Genomic DNA, 24,591 nt, shown 5'->3' with positions numbered 1-24,591 from the left:
TTTTTTTTTCCTACAGAAAATGATGACGAGATTAAAGGAGAAAATAAGTTACATTACAGTTTCCAAAATGGTTCTCGCTCTCCGCTGAAGATGGGTCACCGTCGGGGCTATGATGCACTCTCGGTCCCAGCTTGTGCTTTGCAAGAAGAGGGAATATAACTAGACTGGTTATTTTAGGTTAAAATAGCCAAGAGACAGACGCCTTCGCCTCAAAAATATTCTGAGACACATAAAAGTAGAAGGAAACAAGTCTCTTCAGTCACAAAATGTCGTACATCCCACATATACTAGATTCAATTAATTTAATAAAATAGAATATACATAGAGATTCTGCACAAACGTATTGCTTTCTCCCAACAGCTCCTGGTGTCTGGAACCTCGCCGTGCTGGGCATCTCTCTCTCTCTCTCTCTCTTTCTCTCTGCCTGGAGCCAAGTCGCCAGGGCTGCGGCTTTGGACTCTGGAAGTCCTGCTTGCAGGTACCCAGAGCCATGGAGGCAGGCAGGAGCACCTCCTTGGTGTCTCTATGGGACTTTTTCAGGAATACGGCCCAGGAGGAGGAGCTAGGATTCGCACCCAATGGAGAAAGGTGAGTGAGAGAGCAGGTGAGACTCAGGGGTCCAGGTCTGCCGGGTCAGAGGACAAACCGGAGAGACTCAGCACATCTTTCTTTGGGGAGGGTGAGGCAGCCATGCTGTCAGGGAGGCCAGAGGCCGAGGGATCCTTGGAGTCACTGGATGGAGCCCGCCTCCGCAGGCAGACACCAGGGCTAGGTGGGGGCCGTGGGCTGTGGATCTCCGGGGGGTCTATGGAGATACTGGGTGGGCTGAGTTTTTTCTTGGGCCGGCTCCCAGGGCCCCCAAGAGGCTGACCCCCGAGGGTCGAGGGGCTTGGGCCCAGGTGGGGTTGGGAGCCACTGTCCAGGCAGCTGACCGCGATGGAGTGTCTCCTCTGTTCATCCAGCCAGGATGCAGGCCGTCGCCGGCCACTCTGGGACTCCACACTGTAGCACTTCTTTAAGTCCCGTGTGGATAGGGGCTCCTGGCTGCCGAGGGGCAGCAGGTCTCCTGAAATCCAGCTCAGTTCTGTGTCCAGCTCTAAGCTGCTTCTGGTCTCCGGAGGGCCCTTGCTCTGGTTGGATTCTGGGCCTGGGCAAAGGGCTGGCAGGGGCATGTGCTTCGAGATCTTGCTTTGAATGCGGGAATGCTGCTGCACCTGGATGCTGGACTGGCCCCAGAAGGAGGAGGACCGGGCCAGAGGTGGGGGGGCCCCACTCACCTCCGACAGCAGGTCTTCCTGGCTGCCCAGGCCCTGCACGTCCAAGGAATCAGTCCTTATTGCTGCCTGTAATGGGTGGGTGGAGGGCTCAAGCCAGGGGTTTTCTCCCCAACGTGGACTGTCCCTTGTCCCTCCTGTCAAGCGGGATATCCCCTGACCAGTGCAGCTATAGGACCCCCCCACAAGCAGAGGGATCAGTAGCTGCTTTTATTGGGGCATGGGGGCCATGTGCCATCTGACCTCTGGTTCACCATGCCTCCCCTTCAACCCCCAAATCTATCTCCCCTCCTCTATTCCCTGCCCCTCTCCCCCCACTAAGCCTATAGAAATAGCTCTGTGCAGCCCTGCACCCCTGGGAAGCAAGAAAGCACTTGGGCCAGCTGTGCTCCCCAGTTGGCTCCTTTCTGCCTCCCAGCCTTTGCCCATGCTATCCCTTTGGCCTTGAATCCCCTGATTGGCAAGCAGTCCTGACAAAAAAATCAAAACAGTCCTGACAGTCTCTACTCCAAGTAAAACCAACCCCCTTCCTCTTCTTTGCTCCCCATTTCACCCCACATGAGTGACACATCTGGGATCTCTTGTTGCAATAATCCGATGGCATGTATCTCCACAATTAGGCAGTAAGCCCAGAGGGCTGGGCTGTGTCCCTGGTGCCTGGCACCCAGAGGCTGCTCAGTGAGCACCGTGGCATGGACAGGGACCGCGCCTGCTCCCCAAGTGCATGGCACTGAACAGATTCATCTGTGTCTATGCTCAAGTATGAGGGCACACAACCAGGTGTGGGCCATAGCCATGGCCACAGGCAGGGCGTGCAAGCCCCACCTGGCTACATTATTCTCTGCCCTGTGCCCCTAGAGTGTGGGTTTGGGGAGGTGCCCAAATGTGTCCCAGGCTTGGCGAAAAGTGAAGACACTTGAAACTGCTTCATGCCCTTTAGCTCAGTCTGAAGTACGAAGCATAGGGAGGCAGCTCCGGGCGGGAAAGGGAGCCCTGAGACTTGGGTTCTGTCTCCTCCGATGTATGCCTGTGTGCTCCTGGGAAGCCGTGGCCCGCCTCTGGTCTCCAGGGCCTCCTCAGTGAAACAAGGGAAAGTGCAAACTCCAAGAGGCCATAGGCCACTTCTGCTTTGCTCAGTATTGTGTTCCTGTTACCTAGGACTGAGCCTGGCATATCGTTGGCAAATAATTAATGTTTGCTGGAAGAATGGAAGTGTCAACCCTAGTTGTCATCAACAGCCTAGAATTCCCAGCATAGAGTCCAGCCCCCAGGTCCAGGCCTGGCCCTCCACACCTGCTCACCTGGCGCCTGAGTGGCCTCTGAGCCAAAGGGGAACGAGCCGGAGGGGGCAGTTTAGGGATGGTGCCCCAGGTGGGGGCACTGTGAGGCTGGAGCAGATGGGGTACATCTTTAGGAAGCTGCAGGATGTAGGTGGTGTCTGCTGGCTGGGAGTGAACAGATAAGATGGAGCCTGTGGGGGGCGGGAACAGGGGAGAGGCGAGGAGGAGGTGAGGAGGAAGCAAAGAGGAGAGAGGCAACCTCCCCTCCACCATTCCTTCCCTATCAGACTCCCCGCACCTGGACCCTTACCATCCTGGGTTGAAAGCTACTGCCCTCAGGCTGGGGCCTCCCTTGGGCAGGGGCTAGGTGTCCCCCTTCAGGCTAGGGGCTGCCAGGTAGGAGAGACCTCTTGTTGCCTCGATGACCCTCCAGGTCAGGACTGGGCTTGGGCAAGGTGGGGGCCTCCCTGTATGAGCCAAGCCAGCCTGCCCCAGCCCTGGTACCTGACTGGGCTTTGGGGAGTCCCCAGCCCCTGTGTCCTGGGGGCCCCTCAGCGGCGCTCCCATCCCGGCACATGTAGCTGTCATTGGGCAGAGAGTGCGTCCGGCTGACCCCAGACTTCCTCACAGTCAACAAGTCTGATCCCAGTGTGACAGGTACCTCCTCAGGGTTGGGCTCCATCTGTAATAGGGGCCGGGAGGGGAGTGAGAGAGGGGCACTTGGGTTTGCCACCTGAGGCAGACCTGGACAACAGAAACCAGCCCCCCACCCCACCAGGCCCACTCCCCAGTCCCCTCCCAAGACAAGGTGGTGATGGGCATGAGTGCGGGGTGGGGGGAGGGGGAGGGAGGGGGAGACACATGATGAACCCTCCACACACAGGGAGGAAAGGGTGGGAAAAATCCCCAAATGTGCACATGGCATCACCTGCCAGCCTCCAGGTGGGGATGGTTGAAGAGTAAAGAGGTATCTGAGAAGGAAGAGCAGCCCCCAGCACCCCCGTCCCGCAGGTGATCCCAGAGTGCCTTCTAAAGACCCCACCGAGAGGCTCTGAAAGGAGCCCTGGGGTCTAGAGAGGGTGGGCTTGAGCTGGGTTCAGATGGGTTAAATGACAAATGAATGTGAGGGACACATCACAGCCTGATATCCTGCCCCTGTTTTAACCAGTGGACTCTGGGGTGGGGTGGCCAAGCCTTGGTAGTATTGGACTTAGTTCCCCGCTCAGTGGACAGACTGGGGCAGGAGTAGCATCTATTTCAAACAGCTTTGGGCCGCAGCTGGAGGTGCTCAGGGTTTGCTTTTAGGGAGTCTCTCTACCCCTCGTGACTCCCTTGCCCCTGGACCTCTGGTTCTTAGTTCCTGTTCTCATGCGAACCCAGTCAGTCAATCACACAGGCTCAGTAGGGCGAGGCTGGTTCTCAGCCCCAGGCCCCACTTCAGTCAGTCACCCTAGACCCCTGGGGGCCCCCCAGCCTGTGGTTCCGGGCCCTGCCCCAGCTGGACCCTGCTCTGACAACAGGGCGGGAGAAGCTGGGAGGAGGGGGCTGCTCACAGAGGGGGACAGAGAGCTGGGGAAGGGTGGAGAAATTATCAAAACACAAAGAAGCCCCCCTGTGGGGTTTGGCGAGGACGCAGGGACACACAGGGACAGTGACAAAGGAGACAGGAACAGCCCCCAGGTGAAGAAGGGCATGGTGGTAGCAGCAGAGATGTGGCTCTCACCCACTTTGTGGTGGTGACCGTCTCATGTGGGGGGAGGTGGAAGCGGGTGCAGGGAGGGGAGGGCTGGCCTGCACAGGGGCTCCAAATATAGAGGCTGGCTCCGAGGCCACTTCTCTTTGGGGCTGTGTCACTCCTGAGGTAACCCTTTCACAACTGCTGCCCCGTGCCCCTCTGGGCAAGGCCTCAGTTTCAGCTTATCTAATTTCCTTATCCCAGCGAGGGATCTAAAAGACCTCATGCCAGCAAAAGCTGGGGCACCGAGTGCCTGTAGGTAGACATCTCTGGGTGGGGCCTGGTGGCACAGTGAGCAGAGGATCTGGAGCCCTGTAGCCAGCCCAGCCCCGGCTGGGGGAGCGCGAGGGGTGTGTGCATGTACATTGCTCTCCGGGGCACTAAGTAAGAGTGTGTGAGTGTCATCAGGCAAAGAGTCATCCGTCAGAGCTAGAGAGCAGGACGGTTCAGACACAATCTCTGACGTCAGAGACAGAGCCTCCATCTCAGCTAGAGGGATCTAGACAGGAGAGAGATGATCAGGCATGAGAAACTAGCCAGCGCGCAATCGGCACACTCTCAGCCCCCACTTCCCTTTTCCACAAAGCAGCGGGAGGCATCCCATCTCGCTTCCCACCCCTTTCCCAAATAAATGGACAGCGCCTCCCCTCACCCACTTCAGTCCCCGGCTCTGATCAGAGAGGCTGCACAGGCACCAAAGAGCTAGAGCAAACAAGGACAAAGCCAAGAGACACAGAAACACGTTCCAAAGACACCCCAGGCACCTGAGCAGCCCCCTCCCACGCTGCCACTACCCAGAGAGGGAGCAGGGAGGAGCGAGGGTTTCAACTCTTATAAAGACGGTACGGGGGGGGGGGGGGGGGGGGGGGAAGAAGAAAGGCCAGCAAAGCCTGTCTCCTCTCTGCGCAGACAGAGCAGCGTGGGGGGCACTGGGACAATGCTGCCAATCTGATGGCTGTTTTCTGCCTATTCTCTTTGCTTCCAAAAGCCTGGCAGGACTTGGCCTGCCCCCAGATCTGGCTTCTCCCCTCACGGGGGCCTCCTCTGCCTGCCTGCAGCCTGCCCGCCCTCTTTATCTTGGGTCCCGGGAGGTGCTCTCCCAGCCAGCCTGAAGCAGGCACCCTTGATGGGCTGCCACACCATCTGGCTGGCCCAGCGGGGATCTGCAGGAAACCTCAGGGGCTATGGGATGCTGAGGGAGGGGTGGGGAGGATCACCTGCCCATCAAAGCCCCTTCTCCCACCACCTCTCCTGTGAGGCTTCTTCAGGGTGGGAGGCCTGGGGAAGGGACTTACATTCACACTGATTATTCTAGGTCATTGCCAGGTCTGAGACAGAATCTCAACAAGAGGCACGGGCTCTTACCATGTGACAATCATTTCTCTGGATCAGGCTAAAGGCTTTCTGGGAACCTGCCTGCTGACCCCTCTACCTAGCAGAACCTGTGCAGACTATGCTTTTTCTGTCTTTACTTGATGCTTGCCAGGTCTGCAGCCCCTGATGTGGGGGAGGGATGGTGGGGCCTTTGGCCAAGGGGAAGAGAGGAGAGTGGGAGGGGCCCAGAAAGCAGAGGATCAGGATGAGATGGGCCTAGGGAAGAAGAACCTGTGGCAGGGTGGGAAGGAGCTGGGCTCAGGGACAGAGCCAACTCCTATTTCATGCCAAAGTCCCAGCCTCCACCTCCATTCCCTTAGGACAGAAATCACTGGCTACTGACATCACTCATCATGCCAAATGGGCTCCACAGTTTAAAAAGCCACCAAAGGACGGGTGGGTATTGGACAAGGGAGAAGAAACAGGCCCTGGCTTAGGGCATGCCACCTATGGCCACCCTCCACTATCCCAGAAGCCCTCCTCACCTGGGCCTGGCACCTCAGTCCCTCTACCCCTAAGGTCCCTCTTCTCTTCCAGATTCTTACTTACAAAGCTCCCCTCCAGGCCTGTCCTCCACCCATCCTTCTCCCTTGGAAGGGTAACCTCAGCCTCCTACCTTCCAAGGCTGCTCCAGAGCTTGCTCAGCCTGGAAGCACCCTGACGCCTCCTGCCAGGCCTGACATTCAACTGAGGCCCTACGGCTGCTCTTTCTCCAGCTATCCAGTGGGCAGGCAACACCCCAGCTGCCCCAGAAGCACAGCACAGCATGGCACAGCTTGGCACAGTCAGGGGAGGGGGCACAGCACAGGGCACAGTAACCTGTGGGTTGGAGCCACCCGGGCTGGGGGCGGAAGGGAAGGCAGAGGGCTGGCCCCCTGGGCCTGCCAGCTCATCCATCATCTTCAGCTCCCCTTCCAGGGAGCCCTGGATCAGCAGGGAGATGGTGTCAAACAGCTGTCTATCCTGGGAGGACCAGCCCAGAAGGGGAGCCGGAGAGCCAGGGGACAGGGGTCAGAGGGCAGTAATGGGAAGTGTCAGTGGCAGGGTTGACGAGGGCACAGAAAGAGAGAGGAGGTGAGACCCACCCAACAGGCACGCGCGCACACACACATGTACACACACACAGCAACAAAGAGAGGAAGGAAGAGGAAGGTGCAGAGAAGAGGGAAGATGTGGAAGAAGAGGAAGAAGAGAAGGGAGATGGCAGATGAGCAGGGCCCATGAGGGGGAGAGGGAGGGAGGGGGCAAGGACGGAGGTGGAAAGGAACCAGGTAGGTGAAAGCGTGAGTGGGAAAGAGGTTTGGCAGTCAGGCAGGGGTAAGAAAGAGACAGGAAGGAAACAGAAAACTTAGCCTTGAACCTAAGAGCCAGGAAGGGGAGGCCACACCAGGCTGAAGGAACGGGGAATGATGAGCCAGCATAACTGGCTTTGCTGAGGGTGGCCCTGTGCGACCAGTGTGGGTAGCCCTGTGTGGGGAGGGGCAGGTGCCTGATGGCCCCTCAGTATCCAGGCAGGAGAGGCAGAAGGAGCTAGGAGGTGCTCTAGGGTCTGCTGGTTCCCTGTCCACCACCCACTGAGCCCCTGGCTGGTCCTCCCCACCCTGCTCCTGCCCCATGCCCGCCTGCTCTCTCAGGGGTGCTGCTGGCTCACCGTGGGGTGCTCGAGAGAGAAGTGGAAGGCTGCCCCTGCGTGGGCCGCAGTGTGTGGAACCCCAGGCTTAGGGCTGTCAGGGCTGTCAGGGCCCTCAACCCCAGGCCAGAGGAAGGGGCTGCCGAGCGGGGAGTGGGGCTGTGGGCTCAGGGTCTTCATCTCCAGCTCCAGCTCGGCCTCCAGCTCGGCCTCCTCCTTGGCCTCCTTGTTGCTCTCCTCAAGGTGCTTCATCAGCACGGCGATCACCACGTTGACCAGCACGAACTGGGCCGTGAGCACGAAGGACACGAAGTAGATGGGTGAGATGACCGTGTTGTAGCAGGTGGACTCCTGGTCACAGTCCCGGAGGGTGTCCTGGGGGAGGCAGGACAGAGGCGTGAGGCCGGGGAAGACAGTGGATGGAGCCCATCGCAGAAAACCAGGTCATCATTGTCACAGAGCATTGAAGGAGGAGAAGGAACGGGAGGAGGAAGGAGTCGCAGTGTCCTGGGGACAGAAGAACATTAGATCTGCCTGGGGAAGTGTGAGTCAGAGCATGTCCTGGGGAGAGGGAGTTCCAGAGCCTTCTGGCAACTGGGGTGTGTGGCGGGGGTGGGGGCGGGGGACAGAGGGGCACATGCTTTTTAATTCATGGCCAATTCATCCTCCTAAGGAATCTTGGCTCAAAAACTGGGCTGCCTCCTTGGTGGCCGAGCCAGCCCTGGAAGGGGCCCCGATTCGGGTGGGCTCTCACCTTCATGATGCCATTCCAGTTGTCACCTGTGGAGACTCGGAAGAGGGTCAGAAAGGCCATGCCAAAGTTACGGAAGGTGGCATGCCGGCCCAGGCCCTCACAAGGGTGTGTCTCATCACACTCTGGGGAAGGAGGGAGAGGGAAATGAGGTCCACGCCAGCCCAGGAGCCCCTCGGTCTCCAGCCCTGGCTCCTCCACCCTGACTCACCCAGGTCTCCAAAAAGCTCCACGCCCAGAGCTGCAAAGATGAAAAACAATAACATGAAGAGAAGTCCCAGATTCCCCACCTGGAAAAGAGGAAAAGAAATGGAGAAGGTGCTGCCGGAGCTCCCAGTCAGCTTCCCGGGCCCCCGCCCCTTTGGAGGGCACTTCCTCCTCCCGAAGAGGACCCTTCCCTCCCACCCTGCCTCCCAGCTACCTGGGGCAGGGCCTGCATCACCGTGTCCAGCAGCGCCCGCATGCCCACAGCCATCTTCAGCAGCTTCAGCACTACAGAACAGGATAATGTCATGAGCGGCCCCTCTGGGTCTCTGGCCACACAGCTGGTGGAACCAGGGCCAGGGCTGGGGCAGGGGCTGGCAGGATGGCCAACCTGTCCAGCCAGCCTGCCCTTGACCTGGAAGAGGCTGGCTGAAGAGGCTGGGAGAAAGACCCCTGGGAACCCACAGCCATCCTCAAATCAGACCCTTGCTCTCTCCCTCTGGGAGGGCAGGTGTGTGGCCAGACAGCCAGGACCAACCTCGGGCGATGCGCAGCACCCTCATGATGCGGATGATGGTGGGGTTGATAGGCAAGGAGGCATTGACCTCGATCTCCTCCAGCGTGATGCCCATGATGGACAGCAGCACAATGGCCAGGTCCAGCTGGTTCCACCTGGAAAGCCCAGGACACAGCTCCCTGAGTGGGGGAAGGGGGTTGTGGGGGAAGGCGCAGTTGTGGCACTGAGGGTCAGGGCTGGAAGAGGGCAGGGATCAGCTGGTCCAGCCTCCCCTGCTGCAGAGAAAGGACACAGCTTTATCTAAGGCCACACAGTCAGCTGGAGGTACTGGTAGGGCTAGTCTTGAGCTCCAGGGCCTTTGCTTTTCATTTTTATTCATATGCTCTTTCTTATTTAGCACTTATATCACATTTACTCTGGGCCAAGCACAGTTTAAAGGACTTTATAAACAGGAATTCAGAATCTTACCACTCTGATGTGGATATTATTATTATTACCATTTTACAGATAAGAAAACTGAGGCACAGACAGATAAAGTAACTTACCCAGTATTACCAGCAATTAAGTGGTGGAACTAGGATGTGAATCCAGTGCAGGCAATCTGTCTCCAGACTCTCTACCCTTAGGCCCCAGACTAAGGGTACATCAATTTCTAGTTGCCCATGACCTCTAAGCCTTGTCCTGTTAAATCCCATCCCATCTCCCTGGCCCTGGATGCTCCCCATCACCAACACCACCAGCAGTCCCCGGGTAGGGACTGGACCCCAGGACTTAAGAAGGGTCTCCAGGCACTAAATCCTTAGTATTTTTCTAGGAGACACACTCCTATCCACAACCCCAGAACTCTCCCAAACCTCTCTTCTCTGTTACCTGTCCTGGAAGAACCGTCGGAAGCCAAAGGCCACAAGTTTGAAAACAGATTCCAAGACAAAGATGACAGTGAAGATGTAGTTGCAGATTTTCAGAGCCTCATCCAGGATCTGGTAGTAAAGGGGCAAGAGGTAGGGTCTCTTTAGGCTCAGGGCTGATACTGGGAGACAGAGTGACTGAGACACAAGATGAGGCTAAGGCGACCTATCTTCCCTGTTTCCACCCTGGCCACCACCCCAGGAGAGAGTAGGGTCCTCATTCATGTGAATGATACAAATCTTGCGCTAAAGAATTTCTCTCCTTGAGAGGTGAAGAGAAGACCTCACGCAAGGTGCCAGAAGACACAGAATGCGGGGCTGGGGAGATAGCTCAGATGGTAGAGTGCTCGCCTTGTAAGCACAAGGCCCTGGGTTCTATCCCCAGCACCCCCCCCCCCGGAAAAAAAAAAAAAAAAAAAAAAAAAAGAAGACACAGAATGCTAGGCCAGAAGGGCTTATGCATCACTGATTCAAGCTCCTTTTTTACAGATGGGGAAACTGAGGGCTGGGGGGGCAGCTGACGGAGATGACTGGAGATATGGCAGGATCCCAGGTAAGTTTTGGATCTGGCCATTCCCTAGAATCTAACTGGAGATGGGCAGGCACCAGGCTACTTTCTTTACCTTCAAAGAACCAGAGTCCAGCACCTAGGAGACAGTCAATAAAAATTTGCCGGAGAAGAAACCAGGTCTTCTGTTTTTTAGCTGTTAAGCCAGCTAACTCCTCTGAGCCTCTGTGTCCTCATCTATACAACACAGATGATGCCCACCTACAAAGGTTACTGCAGGGTTACTGCCCTGCACTTACCTGACACAGACGCCCTGGCTCACACTGTGCTGGCCTCAGTTGGGGGTCCCAAGGCTGGAGGAGGGGGCCTTGGCTGGACACTCCCTCTTACCTGGGGCTGCTGGTAATGCTCCATGGCCATTGTGACCACATTCAGCCCGATGACGCCGGTGATGAAAAGGTCCAGGTAGTGGCTGGTGCACAAGTGGTGGACAAGAAGCCGGAAGCGGGAGTAGTCGGAATAGTAGGGTTTGCACTGGGCTTCTGTAGGGCAGGGGAAAGAGTGGAACGAGCATCAGGCCCCTGCCCCCGGCACCCCGCCACCCGCAGCCCCTCCCAGTCGCCAGCCTTGAACGCCAGAGCTGAAACATTCCAGTGTCATCAGCGTCCTTGCCCTCCCCTCATTGCCCCGGGGGAGGGGGGACAGCCTTCTTGGCATGTCCCCCTCCAAGCATCTTTCTGTTCTACTGGCTACAGTCAGGGGCAGGACGGGTCAGGACATGCAGAGCGCCCCACCTACATTAGACACCAGGTGAGCCCTCCCAAAAGGCAGCCTCCAAAGCCAACAGCCCCTTAGAAGGCCCCTGACTGTTTGCAGCGAGGTCAGGTGGCAAGATGAAATGCACCCGGTCTTAGTGAGCTCAGAGGGAGCTCCAGCAACAGAGGCCAAGGCTCTTGTGCCTTCTCCAAGCTCAGCCCCTACGGAGCAGGGGAGATTACCCAGAGCTGGGATTTGCAGATAGAGCCGGAGATTGGAAATTGGACATCTTCTTGGCTGGCTGCACTGACCTACCATGGGGTTTCCAGGGAGCAGGGCCGAGGCCGCCCACACCCCCAAGCGGGGAGAACCCAGGGGAGGCCACAGGGCTCTGCTCCATCCCAGACTCAAGCTGGGAGGGCCCCCAACGGACTCACCCAGTTTCTAATGAGGCAGTGCCTAACCTGCCCTGGGTGTTGGGGCAGCAAGAACCGCAGGCTGGGCTGGAAGCACTGTCTGAGATCTGTCACAGGCATAAGGTTTCTCTTGTAATTAGCAAACCACTTAATTATAAAAATCACAATGCCAGGTTAGCCTGCTAAGCAGGCAATAAATCTGGGGGCAGGAGATCACAGGGGTCCCCACCTCCAGGTACAGAGGGAGGGCCAAGCCAAGTGGGACACATGTTATCCGGAGAATGCCAAGAGATTGGTCTCCTGGGAAGTTAAGAAGGAAGAGACCCCCCCACAGGGAGGCATGGGGCAGCCTCAGGTCCCAGACAGCTCTTCCCCTCTCAGAAGGTCTCCGGCAGAAGCCAGCCAGCAAGGGCTGCAGCCTCTGAGGCCTGTGCCAAGGGCGGGCTGGCTCAGGGGCAGCAGGAAGCTTTAAGCCCAGGCCAGCTCAGATATAATTGTCCTTTCCCATGCAGAGGAACACTTAACAGAGAGGTAAACTGAGGCAGGGTGTGGCCTGGGGTGGGCTCCCACCCAAGGCCAAAGGAAGAAGAGTGCCCAGGAGTGGCATGTCCAGCCTCTTGGGATGCACAGCTCCAGGCCCACCCGGCCCCTCTCCACATCGGCCTTGAGGTGTGGATAACCAGGGGCAGAGAGACCCCAATAAGGTCGGGTGTGCCTTAGGGGTACACAGACCATCTTTCTGTTTTCAGAGGAGTGCCAGCCAGTAGGGCTTTGTTTGCTCAGGTGGCCTTCCTGATCCCCAGGAGTGTAGGGGTGGAGAGGCCTGGGGCAGGGGACACTGTGAGGCCACAGGTCATCCACACCCGATTGTGGAGGGTGGTCGGGCCAGCCAGGCCTCTTCCTTCCTTCCTTCCTTCAGTACCATGGGAACCAGAGGGCGCTAGTCGCCTTAGCAGCCGGAACTCTTTCTCTGCATTAATCTCCATAAATGCCGAGAGCACCCGGATCCCATTATGCTAAAATATGAATGGAGAATTAACTAAAATGTTTGAATACAATTAGGTTAGAAAAAGTGACTCCTTATTAGCCCCATTATTAGTTGAGACAATGTGGAGGGGAGGCGGGAAGGGAGAGGTCCCCCTCCCCTGCAGTCCCACCTGACTGCAGAGGCAGGCCCAGGCCTACCACCCACTCCACTAGGAGTCTGAGTGGTGGATGGGCTTGGATTCAGCCAGGGACCCTCGAAAAGGGCCACAGTCGGGTATGCGCCTTTGCTTATAGTGACACGTTCCAGGTCCCCGAGGTGTGTATGAATGCCCCTCCACCCCAGCTCCTCCCCAGACCTGCAAGTGCTGAGGTGGCTGGAACCGCCCCACTAAAGCACCCGGCCATTCTGACTGGCCTTCCCCAGGCAGCCCTTTTGCTGTGGAGGGAAAGAAGGAGCCCAGCGGAAAGTGAGTTGTTCAGCAGACTGAGGTGCAAGCCTGCAGGACCCACGCTTCCGGCCAGACCCATGGCCTCATCTCCCGGCCTCCCACCAGTATGAGCTGCTTCAGGCAGAGAAAATACCAGAGTCCAACGGTAGGGAGAAGGGTTCCAGTCAGAGGCAGGGAGGGAGGAGGGTGGAGGAGGGGCTGCAAGGCTGTGAGTGACAGCAACGGGTACAATGAATTAGTAGGGGTCACTGGGAGACCAAGGCACAGCTGGGACAGAGGGTCTGCAAAGGACAGTGGCATGGAGTAGGCGGAATGCAGGGGTGACTTCAGGGATACAGGCCCCTCTTGGCAGAGGCCACGCCTCGGCGTCAGTGGGTCCCAGCCTGGTGGAAGGAGATGGTGAGTGGAGGTGGATGCTGCAGGTAAGGGGACAAGGCGAGCAGTGCTGGTGCTGGAGGCCGAGTGGTCACTGGGGCTGGCCTGATCACCCAGCGGCCCCAGTCCGTTCCCTCCCTCCAGACCCAGGATCTGGTCAGGCCCATTTCCTGATAATCAGACTCTCCCTTCTGCCTTTCCCTGTGTCTGGTGGCCCCTCCTGCTGGGAGCAGCCCAGGGTGGGGTGGGGGCGGTTCTAGCAGGGAGGTGACCCTGTACTTGTTTGATTCCCAGCAGTCCAACTTTGTCGCTGTCATCCAAGTAGGTAGGCCAATACATCAGTACCTGGGAGCTGATTAGGAGGGCAGAACCCAGAACACTGGAGGAGAGCTTCTGGGGCGGAGCCCAGGAATATGTTAACACACTCCAGGTGATTCTTATGCACATTGAAAAGCTCTGGTATAAAACCCATGGAACCAGGAAGCGGGTTACGACTATAGGGTTCTCCCTATTTAGGGTCTCTGGGTTCTAATGGTCAGGGAAAGTAATGCATGTGCCAACAGAAACAGGGAAGAAGGTCCCAGGATGGGGATACGGGGGAGAACAACCGCAGTGTTCACCATGGAGCAGGTGAGACAGGTCTTGGGGCCGTATTGATTCATGGGACAACCCCCTTGGAGGAGAAGCCTCAGCAGCCCTCCCTGTGCTAGGGTGGTATTGTGGGGTGAGCACGAATGTGTTTATACTTGAGTTCATAGCCCAGGTGAACCCACTGGGGAAAAGCTGAAGACCACTTCTTCCCACCTTCCCTCCATTCCTTAACACGTGAGGGGTAGCAAAATGGCCTGACAAAGAGCTCAGGGACCCTAGCAATTCAGACGCAAACCAGCAGGAGACTACTGAGCCCCCAGAGAGAGGGTCTCCCAAGGCTGAACCACTGTAGCTCAGCAACATGGAACAGGAGACGTGAACCTGCTAAAGGCCTCAGGGATGACCTACCACATGGAGGCTCAGAGGTCACCCTGACCCTGCAGTTCACCACCCACTAGTCTGGCACCTGCCTGAGTCAGGCAGTGGGGCAGAATGGAGACCTGTATAGTCAATGGTTCCCAGACTGAAGTCCCAAGTCCTCAGCAGCCATGTTGGGGTCCTTTCTGTCTCTTCAATATTTCTAAAGATTTTAAAGAAACCACATGTTTGCCTATGTTAAGACCCCACAGACCAATTTAAAGGCAAAATGGTCCTTTTTATGCCATCGTTCAATGTGTAACCTTCTGCAGCTCAGAAGCTCTGATTAGCAATTAGATGCGCCTTTGATTAGTAAAAATGGTAAAACAAAGTCTTTATTGGAGTGCTCTTAACTTCAGAGACGGCCTTTAAAAAGGTGAGGTCTGCAGGAGGATAAGAAGATGATAAGGGCGTGGTCACAGGGACAAACAGCTTGGGAGCCACCAGGTAGAAACATCAGGGGGTGTGATGAGGCCCCACAGCCCTGTCACAGACCCTCTGATCCTCCAAACCCTGAACCTCCATCTGGGGACTGTTAAGAGGAAGACCAGGAAATTCAGGTACCAGGGGAGGACAGGTGGTGCTGAGTCCTTCCCAGACACACAGTTCTTAGGCATAAGGACTTGACTTAGGCCCAAACCTTTGGCCTTTTGTGGAGAAACTTGTGGCTAACTCAGGCTTTTGAGTCTCAAGTCTTGCTGTTTGTAGCCATGACGTGGCCACCGTGATCACTTGACTATTAATGAGTCTGCTCAATTATTCATCATTACATTTTTAAAACAAACCCTTCCCCTCTCTGCTCCTCTCATCCTGCTCCCTTGGATCAAAGTTTCCCCTTCAGACAAAAGGAAATGGGAGAGATTTGCAGCTCTAATCATCCAACGGTGAGAGCAGGCAGGGGGCAGAGCGAGGAGGCAGTGGCCAGCTGGGCCGTGGGCCTTGGAACCTCTGCAGAGGAGGTGGGTCCTCCAAGAACTAGTGGAGCCAGGGGTGCGCCCTGGCCCTCCTGGCCTCCCACCCAGCCTAACACGGCCTACAGGATGACTGCGGGATGATTGGGGTGATGTGACCTGGCGCTTCAGCCCCTGCCCTCTTAGTGGCCCCAGGGACCCTCAGCCTTTCACCCCAGAGGATAAGTCAATGAGCCATGGAGAGGGAGCAAAGAGCATGTCCCCACACGCATGAACCCACACCCCAGACGCAGTACCTGACGCAGCGCTGGCTGAGCTGCCGGAAGCAATTACATCGTCCAGCATTAGATCTAAAAGAACGAAACACGACATTGGTCATTGACCGGACCAGGTGCGCTGGGCAGGGCCCCTCAGCAGCTCGCTCCCCCTTAGCTCCGACCCTCACTCTGCCTACAAATGGGGTGCACTGAGCATGGGCGGCTTTTCTGAATATCCAGCCCCAAACTTGGGGCACAGGGTACTCGAGGAAGACAAGCGACTGAGCTGGCTCACATGGTCACAGGGGTGGGGAAGCTCTGGGAGGTACAGGCAGCCTGTCATCGGAACAGATGTCCACTCCTGCACCATGGACTCAGCACCTGAATAGTTACAGACCCCTGAAGGGGAGCCAGCTGGCTGGGCAGGGGCCACAAGTGCCTCCTGCTGAAAGAATTCCATCTGCCAAGGCCCTGCTGAGATAGCCTGCTGCAAGGGGTGTGGGCAACGGTGCAGGGGTGGGAGCGTGGTGTTGGGGACAGTACACCTGCTCAGCTGCAGACTCCACAGGGAGGCTGAGACCAAACCCCTACCCAGGAGCTAGGCAGGGGCCTTGCGGGCTGCTGGATAGACAGGAGACACAGAGAACTGCACTGTCCACGGCTACCCAGAGGCCTGTGTCCCCTCCACTTTCTCCTCTCACGGACAGCACTGTCCCTGTCCACCCCGCACCCTCCTTGGCGATTCCCACAATCCTGCTGCTCCTCCTGGTGCCTGCTGCAGGCAGCGGGAGATGAAGCCGAGGGCAGAGGGGCAGCAGGGGCACCTAGCTCCTAACTCATTTGGTGGTACTCACATTTCCACACACCCAGGGGAAAACTCAGGGCACTGCACGCATCTTATCGGCAGAAGGAAGATGGTGTGTGAGAAGGTGGAGAGGAGGGAAACCCACAGACCAAACAGGGATAGACACACACAGACAGACAAAGGCTTAGAAACCCACACAGAAAGGCACGTGGAGAGACGTGGGCTGCGAGAGAGAGAGGCTCGGAGATTATGAAGTTCCAGACAGGCAGGAGCCCCGAAGATGTGGAGCCAGGTGCACACGCACCTGGAGATGCCAGAAACCAAGTGGCTCATGCCAGCTGCTTCTCTCACGTTCTTTCTGGACTCTGTGTGTCTTTTTGCTTAGTCTCAGCCTGCCCAGGGCGTTAGAGCATGAGGAGGGATGGCATGTGGCCTCATCTACTCCATCCAAGAGATGCTGGGGGCACAGGTGAAGGACTGAGGGGTCTAAGGCCAGAGATGAATTTAGATATCCTGTGACCCCAGGCCTTTTCTGAACCAGGGTGTTTCTTTTTTCTTTTTTCTTTTTGTACCGGGAATTGAACCCAGGGATGCTTAACCACTGAGCAACATCCCCAGGCCTTTCTACTTTTTATTTTGAGACAGGGTCTCGCTGAGTTGCTTAGGGCCTGGCTAAGTTGCTGAGGCTGGCTTTGAACTTGCGCTCCTCCTGCCTCGGCCTCCCAAGTTGCTGGTACTATAGGTGTGTGCCACTGTGCCGGGCTCAGGGTGAGTTTTTTGTTTTGGAAAAAACAAACAAACCACCAACCATCAGGCTTTGTTGGAGATAAGGAGGGAGAGGGTCTGGGGTTCTCTCTCAGCTGTTGTCCCTTTGCAGGTTCTGCCAATCCCTTGCTCAGCCGCTACCGACAGTGGGCAGATATGGGGTCACAGTGCTTGCCGGGCAACCCTGGATGGACGGGGGCTGGCATCTGGGCCATTCCCTGGGTTGCTGAACACTGGCACAGGGCAACGCAGCGTGAGGTTCCCTTTCCCTGGGGCTTCTCTGAGTGGAGCTGAGAGGCCATGCGTCAATCCCCACCTGGCATCCTCTGGGAAGTATGAGGCGGAGACCTAGGAAGCCCCCCGAGGGAGAGGCAGCTCCCCTCCCCCACGGGGCTGACCTGGATTGCTTCATGCGATTCTAAAGGCAGACATGCTACTGGGGCAAGGGGGTGAGGAAGGGGGTGGGAATAGCTCCCTGCCCCCAGCCCCAGCCCCCAGCTCCCCGCAGTCGCAAGGCCAAGGTCAAGCACGACCCAGAGAGATGTGGAAAGACTACCGACCGGCCATCTGCTTCTCCTTACTCCTTCTCTTTTTCTCCAGTCTCTTAAGACGCTTCTCCTCCCGCCGCCGGGCCTCTTCCTCCTCCTGGTGCTGCCGACACTTGTGGAAGTTCTCCACCACCACGCCCACAAACATATTCAGGACAAAGAAGGCCACAATGAGCAGGAACGAGATGAAGTAGAGCAGCATCCAGGGGTTGTGGTTCATGATCGGCTGGCAGGGAGCCAGAAAGACAGGTGGAGACATTAGGTCAAGAGTGAATGGTTTCAGATGCTGCCGCAGCCTGGGCTCCTGCAAACTCAATAGCTCCAGGACCTGACAGGAGATGGGAGTGATCTTGTGGGTCTGACGCTAGGCAGTAGGGACGGGCGGGAACTGCAGCAAAGGAGAACATATATTCCTCATCCATAAGCTGCTTCTTTGTTCCAAATGGCTCTTGTCCCAAGAGAGTGCAATCCCAGTATTCCTAGACCTTCAAACTTTTCCTGGGTAGACCCCAATCTGGATTTTCATGTCAAATTCACCAATTTCTAAGTGTTCACCACTAATTCAAAGAATTGTAAATGTATTGGCAGGCCCATAAAGCCTGCCCCATGCCCAGATTTGGCCCACGTGCCACCAGTTACAGCCTCTGTGTAAGATGCTATGCTTTTTGTTTTTTTTAGGTACTAGGGATTGAACCAGGGGCACTCTACCACTGAGTTATAGCTGAAGCCCCCCACCCCCTTTTGGAGACAGGGTCTTGCATGGCTGACCTCAAACTTGTGATCCTCCTGTCTCAGCCTCCTGAGCCACTGGGATTATAGTGGGATTACTGTGCCTGGCAACATGGTACCTCTGTGATGGCATGTTCTTCCTGTTTAGTGCCTACATCTCTATGCTGTGTCAGCCCAGGTTGAACGACCTAAGCCCAAAGATGGCTCTTGCCATCTTACCTGCTGGTCCACACCCACAGCATCCAGCCCGTCATACATGATGTCTACCCAACCATCCTTAGAGGCCAGCACAAACAGGGACATCAGGGCCTGGGGGAGGAAGGGATGAAGCGGAGAAGGAGACAGGTCATTTGAAATCCAGAATGTGTGACTGAATCATCCCATCTGCCACCAAAGCACCTCTTGGAAGCAGCGTGGGGTTTCCCAGCCCTTGAGAGGTCCAGGACTCAGGCGAACTCTCAGTCCCAGGGGTTCACGGCTGGTCCAAAGCCACGAGAGATGACCACAGACTCTGACCTCAGCCAGGTAGGGTGAGGGACCCCAGGACCCTGGGAATCCCAAAACAAAAACCAGTAGGGGTCTGGGAAACAAATCAGAAAAACTGAATGAGCTATTTCATTGTCTACGTTTCCTTTTCTGAGGAGTGAAAAGAAGTTGTCTGACAACGTGGGAACTGACCATGTGAACAAATGTATACCTTGCATTATACCCAGACTACTGGCCCCATGGAGATACTATTATGACTCACTCGCCAGATGGTGAAACTGAGGCCCTGTAAGGTCACTGAGCTGACGGCCATGGTGCGGGGATTCATACCTGTCACCAACCTTACGTGTGCTTTCTAATGTGCCTTGCAGCATGGTGGCCCTGAGTGAGTCCCTCACCCTCTCTGAGCCTCCATTTCTGTATCTTTGGAAATGACCCTTGTGTGCTTACTCACTGGGGCATGTAGGATGGACTGAGCTTTATGACCTGCTGATGGCTAGACAGCTGGGGCTGGTCTCTTGATGGTGGGGTTGCCCACCTTCATCAAGTCAACGTGTATCAATCAGCATGGACTTGGTTCCCCCCCTCTCCTCTCCCACCTCCCCACCTCAGAGCCTGGGGCTCACCTGGCCCAGGTTGTCGAAGTTGTACTTGTGCCGGACCCACCGGTAACTCGCCTCGGCACAGTCAGACTTGTTGGTGATGTTCCTGGTGTCCTCCCCCTGGCACACGAAGAACTTCCCTTTGAAGAGCTAAATACACAAATGCCAAGGACAGGAAGAAGTGAGCTGTGACTCCGGAAGCCAGGACTCCCTGCCCCATCCCCACCCCGGCCCTGGGGCCTACAGGCTCTGAGAACACCCTGGGGGCGCTCCACTCTGGGGTCAGTCAAGTCAGGGTCCTTGATGGAAACTTCCCCTGCAGTCACCCCCTTCCTGTTCCTAGAGAGGGGAAGACAGGGTAGAAGTGGGGGACAGTCATTTCTCTTCTACCAAGGCTAAGTCAGTGCTGCTTCAAGAGGGGGCCCCGTTAGCATCACCTGAGAACATGTTAGAAATGCTCCCTCTCACGGGGACCCCCCAGACCTACTGAATCAACCACACTGCTGGGGGGCAGGGCCAGCAATCTTTTACCAAGCTGCCTCGGTGATTCTGATGCACACCCAGGTTTGAGGACCGCAGGGTTAGGTATTTTAATCTCATAGTAACAATGGCGGAGGGAGTAGGGATGATCGGTTCCATTTTACAGATGAGAAAAATTGAGGCTCAGGGGCATTAATTCACTCACTAAGGTCATATAACCAGTAGATGGCAGAAAGGGGGCTTGAACCCTGGCCTGTCTGGGAAGCTCACCCTCATTGCAGTGTACACCACACCATGACTGCTGGGAGGGAAGGGATTTGAGGGAAAGGAGGATCAGGAGCCTGGACCAGCTACTTGGGACAGACCTGGAGCCACGGAAGAGTCCCAGGGATGGACTCAACAATGGTTGACTTTCCTAAGCCAAGGAGACTGGGAAGTGGGGAGGGGGGGAAGGCACTGGGCTGTGTGGGGGTTGGGGTCAGGCAGAGAGGCTCAGCACAGTTTTGGCAAAGGCAGCCTGATCCCTGAGGCTGGAGAACTTCTAGGAAAGCAGGGAACAGCCCCTCCCCAGGGCACAGTGGACATCCTGGGAAGCCAAAGAAAGAAGGGAGGGGGAGGGGTGTTAGCCACCCAGGAGCTCCCATGCTGCCCCAACAGCCAGCTGTCTACCCTGCAGCTGGAAGGGGGAACACTGGAAGACAAAGACGGGGCGGAGGGGCTCCCTGGTCCCCAGAGGTGTCTGATGGATCCTGCAGGCAGCTCTGGCTCTTTCTCCTCTGAAGCCAAGTTTCCTCCCTGGGCCAGAAGCCAGGTTTCCCCAGCAGCCCCACTTCCTGCCTTGTCTGGGGTCTGCACCCGCCTGCTTGCCAGCACGCTGCTAACCTGGCCCAGCTGTCTGGGCCCTGGATCCCCGGGCCTGGCATGCAGCCCGCCCTGCTGAAGCCGGGAAGGAAGGGAGGAGATCCCAGAGTAGACCTGGGCCAGCCAGCGTCTGCAAGCTCAAGTGCGCCAGGAGCCAGGGACAGGAGCCTGCAGCTACCAGGGTCTTGAAGCCTCTCTGAGGCTGGACCCCTTTGGGGCCCTCTTCTGGGTTCTCAGTTTTCTGCAAAATGCCCAGGAGACCAAGGGGCCTGAGGCCTGGGGCCTGGAGGGAAGGGTTCCGGTTTATTCCTTTTTGGAATGATGGTGGAAGCAACTTGAAACCCAGAACCCTGGGGCCAAGGTGAGGGGCACTCCTCAGGCTTTTGCAGACAGAGCCCCGCACACCTGCACCCCCAGGATGCCAAAAATGATGAAGAAGGCACAACAGATGACCACGATGTTGCCGATGGGCTTCAGAGAGGACATCAGCGTCTCCACCACCAGCTTCAGCCCCTGGGCTCGGCTGATTACCCTGGGGAGAGGAGAGGCTGTGGTGAGAGAGGCTGCCAGGCTGGACACCCCTTATCCCTTGCCCTGCTAGGACTGTGTCCCCCACTCCCAACCTTGGCTCACTGGGCTCTGGTAGAGGGAAGAGCTCTGCTTTCAGCTCACTGTGCAGAGTAGAGTCTTCTTTACAAGGGATCCCTGCCCTAAGGATCCCCACCCGCCATCTCTCCAAACAGGCTGCAGACACCCCCTGCCCACATTTCCACCTCCATTCCCAGGATGTCCAGTATATTCCTTGATCAGGCTGGGAGTGTGGAGGACTCAACTGGAGGGAGGGGTTCCATTGCCTAGGGACGCAGTGTATTGTGGAGGGCCCAGGACACCAGCTCAGAGAGGCAGGCAGGCAGGAAAGAGGGCGAGGTGGGCTATCACAGGAAAGCATCACTATTAAGTCAGCGCCTTCCCGCGGAGGAAGAGCTCCAGTTGAAGGGTGGTGACTGCCGGATCGGGGGGCGTTGAGAGGGCAGACTGGCTGCCAGAAGAAATGTTACCTGGGTGTGTGTGGGGTGACCCCTGAGAGGTATAGAGGTTCAGAAAGCCAGCAAGAGGGAGGTGTCACCTCAGGGGAAGAAATGGAGCATCACCCGAGGGGACTATTTAAGGGAGGGCTTCAGCTGGAGGCCATGGAGGACCTGCCGATGGTCCCTTATATCATGCCCCTAAAAAGAATGGAGTCATGGCTCCTCCTGTCACAGAAAGTGGCCCTGAGGAGTGTGTCACATTGGAGAGGGGAGAGTAAAGAAAAGAGCGGGTGTGTCTTGGAGGGAAATTACCAAGGCCATATATATAATTATATATATATATATATATATATAAAAACTATATATATATGTATACATATATAATTATATATTTATATATTGAACATGTGTATATGTATATTTACATATTTATTTAATTTTTTTGGCACTAGGGATTGGACACAGGGGCACTCTACCACTGAACTACATCCCTAGTCCTTTTTAAAATTTAAAAAATTTTGAAAAAAAAATTTTTTTTTGAGAGATGCTAAGTTGCCTAGGGCCTTGCAAGTTGCTGAGGCTAGCCTTGAACTTGTGATCCTCTTGCCTCAGTCTCCCAAATTGCTGGGATTACAGACATGCACCACTGTGCCTGGTACCAAGGTCAAAATCTGTTGTCTGGGGGGTGGGACGTGGGATTACCTGTGGGGTCACAGACAGGAGGCAGGGCACATGAGGGCTTTTGTTCCATTGAGGGGTTACTGGTTGTTAGAGGTGCCCCTGAGGAGAAGGCATTGCTAGGGAGGGGAGTGTGGACTCTTCTGGTGGGGGGCGGTCACCTGAGTGGGCGCAGGGTCCGCAGCAGCCGCAGCACCCTCAGCATGCCCAGGATCTTGGTGCCGCTGTCAGAGACCATGGACACCAGGATGTCGATGACGGAGATGAGCACCAGCAGCCCATCGAGCACATTCCAGCTGCTGCGCAGGTACGCCTGCTCCCCGAAGCACCAGCCCAGCGCCACCACCTGGGGACCGCCACCGCATCGCTGTCACCAGCCACCCTCCCAGTGGTCCCCAATCCTGCCCTCCGCTGTGGCCAACCCTCCCACCCTCAGCAAGTTCCACTGTCTCCACGCCCACCAGGAACCAGAGGGCCCAAACCAACGCCGATCCCCATCACCTTCACTGTCATTTCAGCCAGAAAGACGGCGGTGAAGATGTAATTGGAGAGGGTCAGGAAGATGCGTTCCTGCAGGAGAGAAGGGGGCACCATGAACCCCCTTCCGTGGGCCAGGTCTGCTCTCTCTACACAGAAGCCAAAAGCTGCTTCAAACATTTGATGCAGAAGGATGACCCCACCCTCCCCAACAACACAGTCTCCCACACGATTCTGTTTGTCTGTCTGTCTCTGTCCATCTCTTGCATACAGCCAACACCAGGTCCTGACCTCACTTGGAGCTCTGTAGACAGTCTTGCCCCTGCCCTTGAACAGAATCTCCCCCACCACATAGCCCAGAGGGGGACTCTGCACCACAGTGCTATCGTTCAAGTCCCAAATCCCAGGTCCAATTCTCCCATTCCTTCCTTTAAACTGGGGCAGGAGTTAACTTGATCTCTGACCCCTGCCTGCCATCCCATCCTTCTCACTTGCTTTCCTGCTGTGTGCCCCAGAAACAGAGCCGCAGGAAATCTGGGTACCTGGGTACGGACTATGAATCCCCAGGAACCATATTTATGCTGGGCATCGGCCCCCACTGCCCTGGCATTACCCATGCCTGTCACGGTGTCTAAGACCATTCCTGGTGGCCAAGAAAGGGGTGCAGAGAGGTAGAGAGGCAGAGAGGTGCAAGAAAGGAGGCAGCCGCGGGGGCAGGGAGCTGGGAGCATGAGAGAGTGTAGAAGAGAGAGTAGGAAAGGAGAGGAGCAGGCAGTGACCCAGCTGGAGAAGGAGAAGCGAGTGGGAAGGTGGGGAGATGGTGACAGGGAGCTCCCTGCAGGGCCTTTGGGCAGGAGGCGGGGAAGGAGGGCGTGTGACCAGCCCAGGAAGGGGGTCCCTGGTGCTGGTACTCCCTCGTCTGCCTAGTCCTGGGCCCTAGGCTGGGCCCTCCATTCCTCAGGCTCCCTGCATCCCCATTCTGGCCTGACAGGAGCCCACCCTAATGGAAAACAGAAGCCTCGACAGTAGCGAAATCCTCAAACGGTGATGTGGGTGGCAGCCAGGAGGGGCGAGGAGGACCTCTGATGACCTCCAAGCCCCTGCAAAATGCCATGAGGGGAAGAGGGCCACCCTCAACCCACGCTCCTGGGACCAGAATTGTTGGCAGTGAGGAGGGACTCTGATGCCAGGTGAGGGAGAGACAACTCCCAGAACCAGCTGGGCCTATCCGAAAGCAGGAGGCCCCAGGCAGCATGTCCTGTACTCAGGCCGCAGTTCTGAGAAGGACCAATAGGTTCACAGCCAAGCAGGAGTGACCAACATCCCCCCTCCAGCCCCAGAAAACCTACTTGCTTGTGACCTGGCAGACCACCTGTCCCGCTCTGCATCACCTGGTACAGCAACGCACCAATCACAGAGGAAACTAAGACCCTTGGCTGGGAGCAAGGCCACTCGGCCCACGCAGGACCAGTCTCAGTTCTGTGGAACTCACACATGTGCCTCCCAAGCCTCTGGCTCGGAACATGCTGTCTGTCACAGCCCGGGGTGTGGTGGAGCACCCAGCTGGGCGCTGTGCCAACAGAGGGGAAACTGAGGTAGGGAGAGCACAGGAGGCATCTTGGGGGCAGGGCCAGGAGCAAGGGCTGGAGCCCGCGAGACCCATGGAGAGTGCTGGCTCTCTCCATCGGGAACGTGTGGCCCTGGGCAGGCCGGTGGGCCTCGCCTCTCTTGCGTGTTCTGAGCGCTAACCCAGGAGGAGCCTGGCACGGAGCAGGACTTAGGAGCCGTGTTT

General features: G+C 56.6%; 1 protein-coding gene across 22 annotated transcripts in view; it reads right to left on the bottom strand.

Moving 5' to 3' along the window:
* Positions 1–285: 285 nt before the first annotated feature.
* The window catches only part of CACNA1G (calcium voltage-gated channel subunit alpha1 G), a 63,599-nt gene continuing 39,293 nt past the window's right edge, over positions 286–24,591 (bottom strand). For 3 of the 22 annotated variants that reach the window (XM_079133492.1, XM_079133509.1, XM_079133507.1), the window contains 19 exons: positions 22,824–22,892; positions 22,484–22,668; positions 21,022–21,148; positions 19,300–19,425; positions 18,407–18,496; positions 17,471–17,684; positions 15,380–15,433; positions 10,572–10,723; positions 9,636–9,745; positions 8,787–8,920; positions 8,466–8,536; positions 8,256–8,334; positions 8,048–8,169; positions 7,315–7,668; positions 6,483–6,626; positions 4,654–4,788; positions 3,059–3,236; positions 2,576–2,745; positions 286–1,343 (listed from right to left, as the gene is read on the bottom strand). In XM_079133492.1, coding sequence (XP_078989618.1) covers positions 612–1,343; positions 2,576–2,745; positions 3,059–3,236; positions 4,654–4,788; positions 6,483–6,626; positions 7,315–7,668; positions 8,048–8,169; positions 8,256–8,334; positions 8,466–8,536; positions 8,787–8,920; positions 9,636–9,745; positions 10,572–10,723; positions 15,380–15,433; positions 17,471–17,684; positions 18,407–18,496; positions 19,300–19,425; positions 21,022–21,148; positions 22,484–22,668; positions 22,824–22,892 — 3,246 coding nt within the window. In that variant the 3' untranslated portion in view covers positions 286–611. The remainder of the gene's footprint in view (positions 1,344–2,575; positions 2,746–3,058; positions 3,237–4,653; positions 4,789–6,482; positions 6,627–7,314; positions 7,669–8,047; positions 8,170–8,255; positions 8,335–8,465; positions 8,537–8,786; positions 8,921–9,635; positions 9,746–10,571; positions 10,724–15,379; positions 15,434–17,470; positions 17,685–18,406; positions 18,497–19,299; positions 19,426–21,021; positions 21,149–22,483; positions 22,669–22,823; positions 22,893–24,591) is intronic. The other 19 variants (XM_079133498.1, XM_079133502.1, XM_079133505.1 and 16 more) reach the window with 11 other exon arrangements.

The sequence above is a fragment of the Sciurus vulgaris genome (genome assembly GCF_902686455.1).
Source record: "Sciurus vulgaris genome assembly, chromosome: 3".
Taxonomy (NCBI): domain Eukaryota; kingdom Metazoa; phylum Chordata; class Mammalia; order Rodentia; family Sciuridae; genus Sciurus; species Sciurus vulgaris.
Note: the sequence above shows the minus strand (reverse complement) of the source record. Positions and strands in the feature narration are given on the sequence as shown.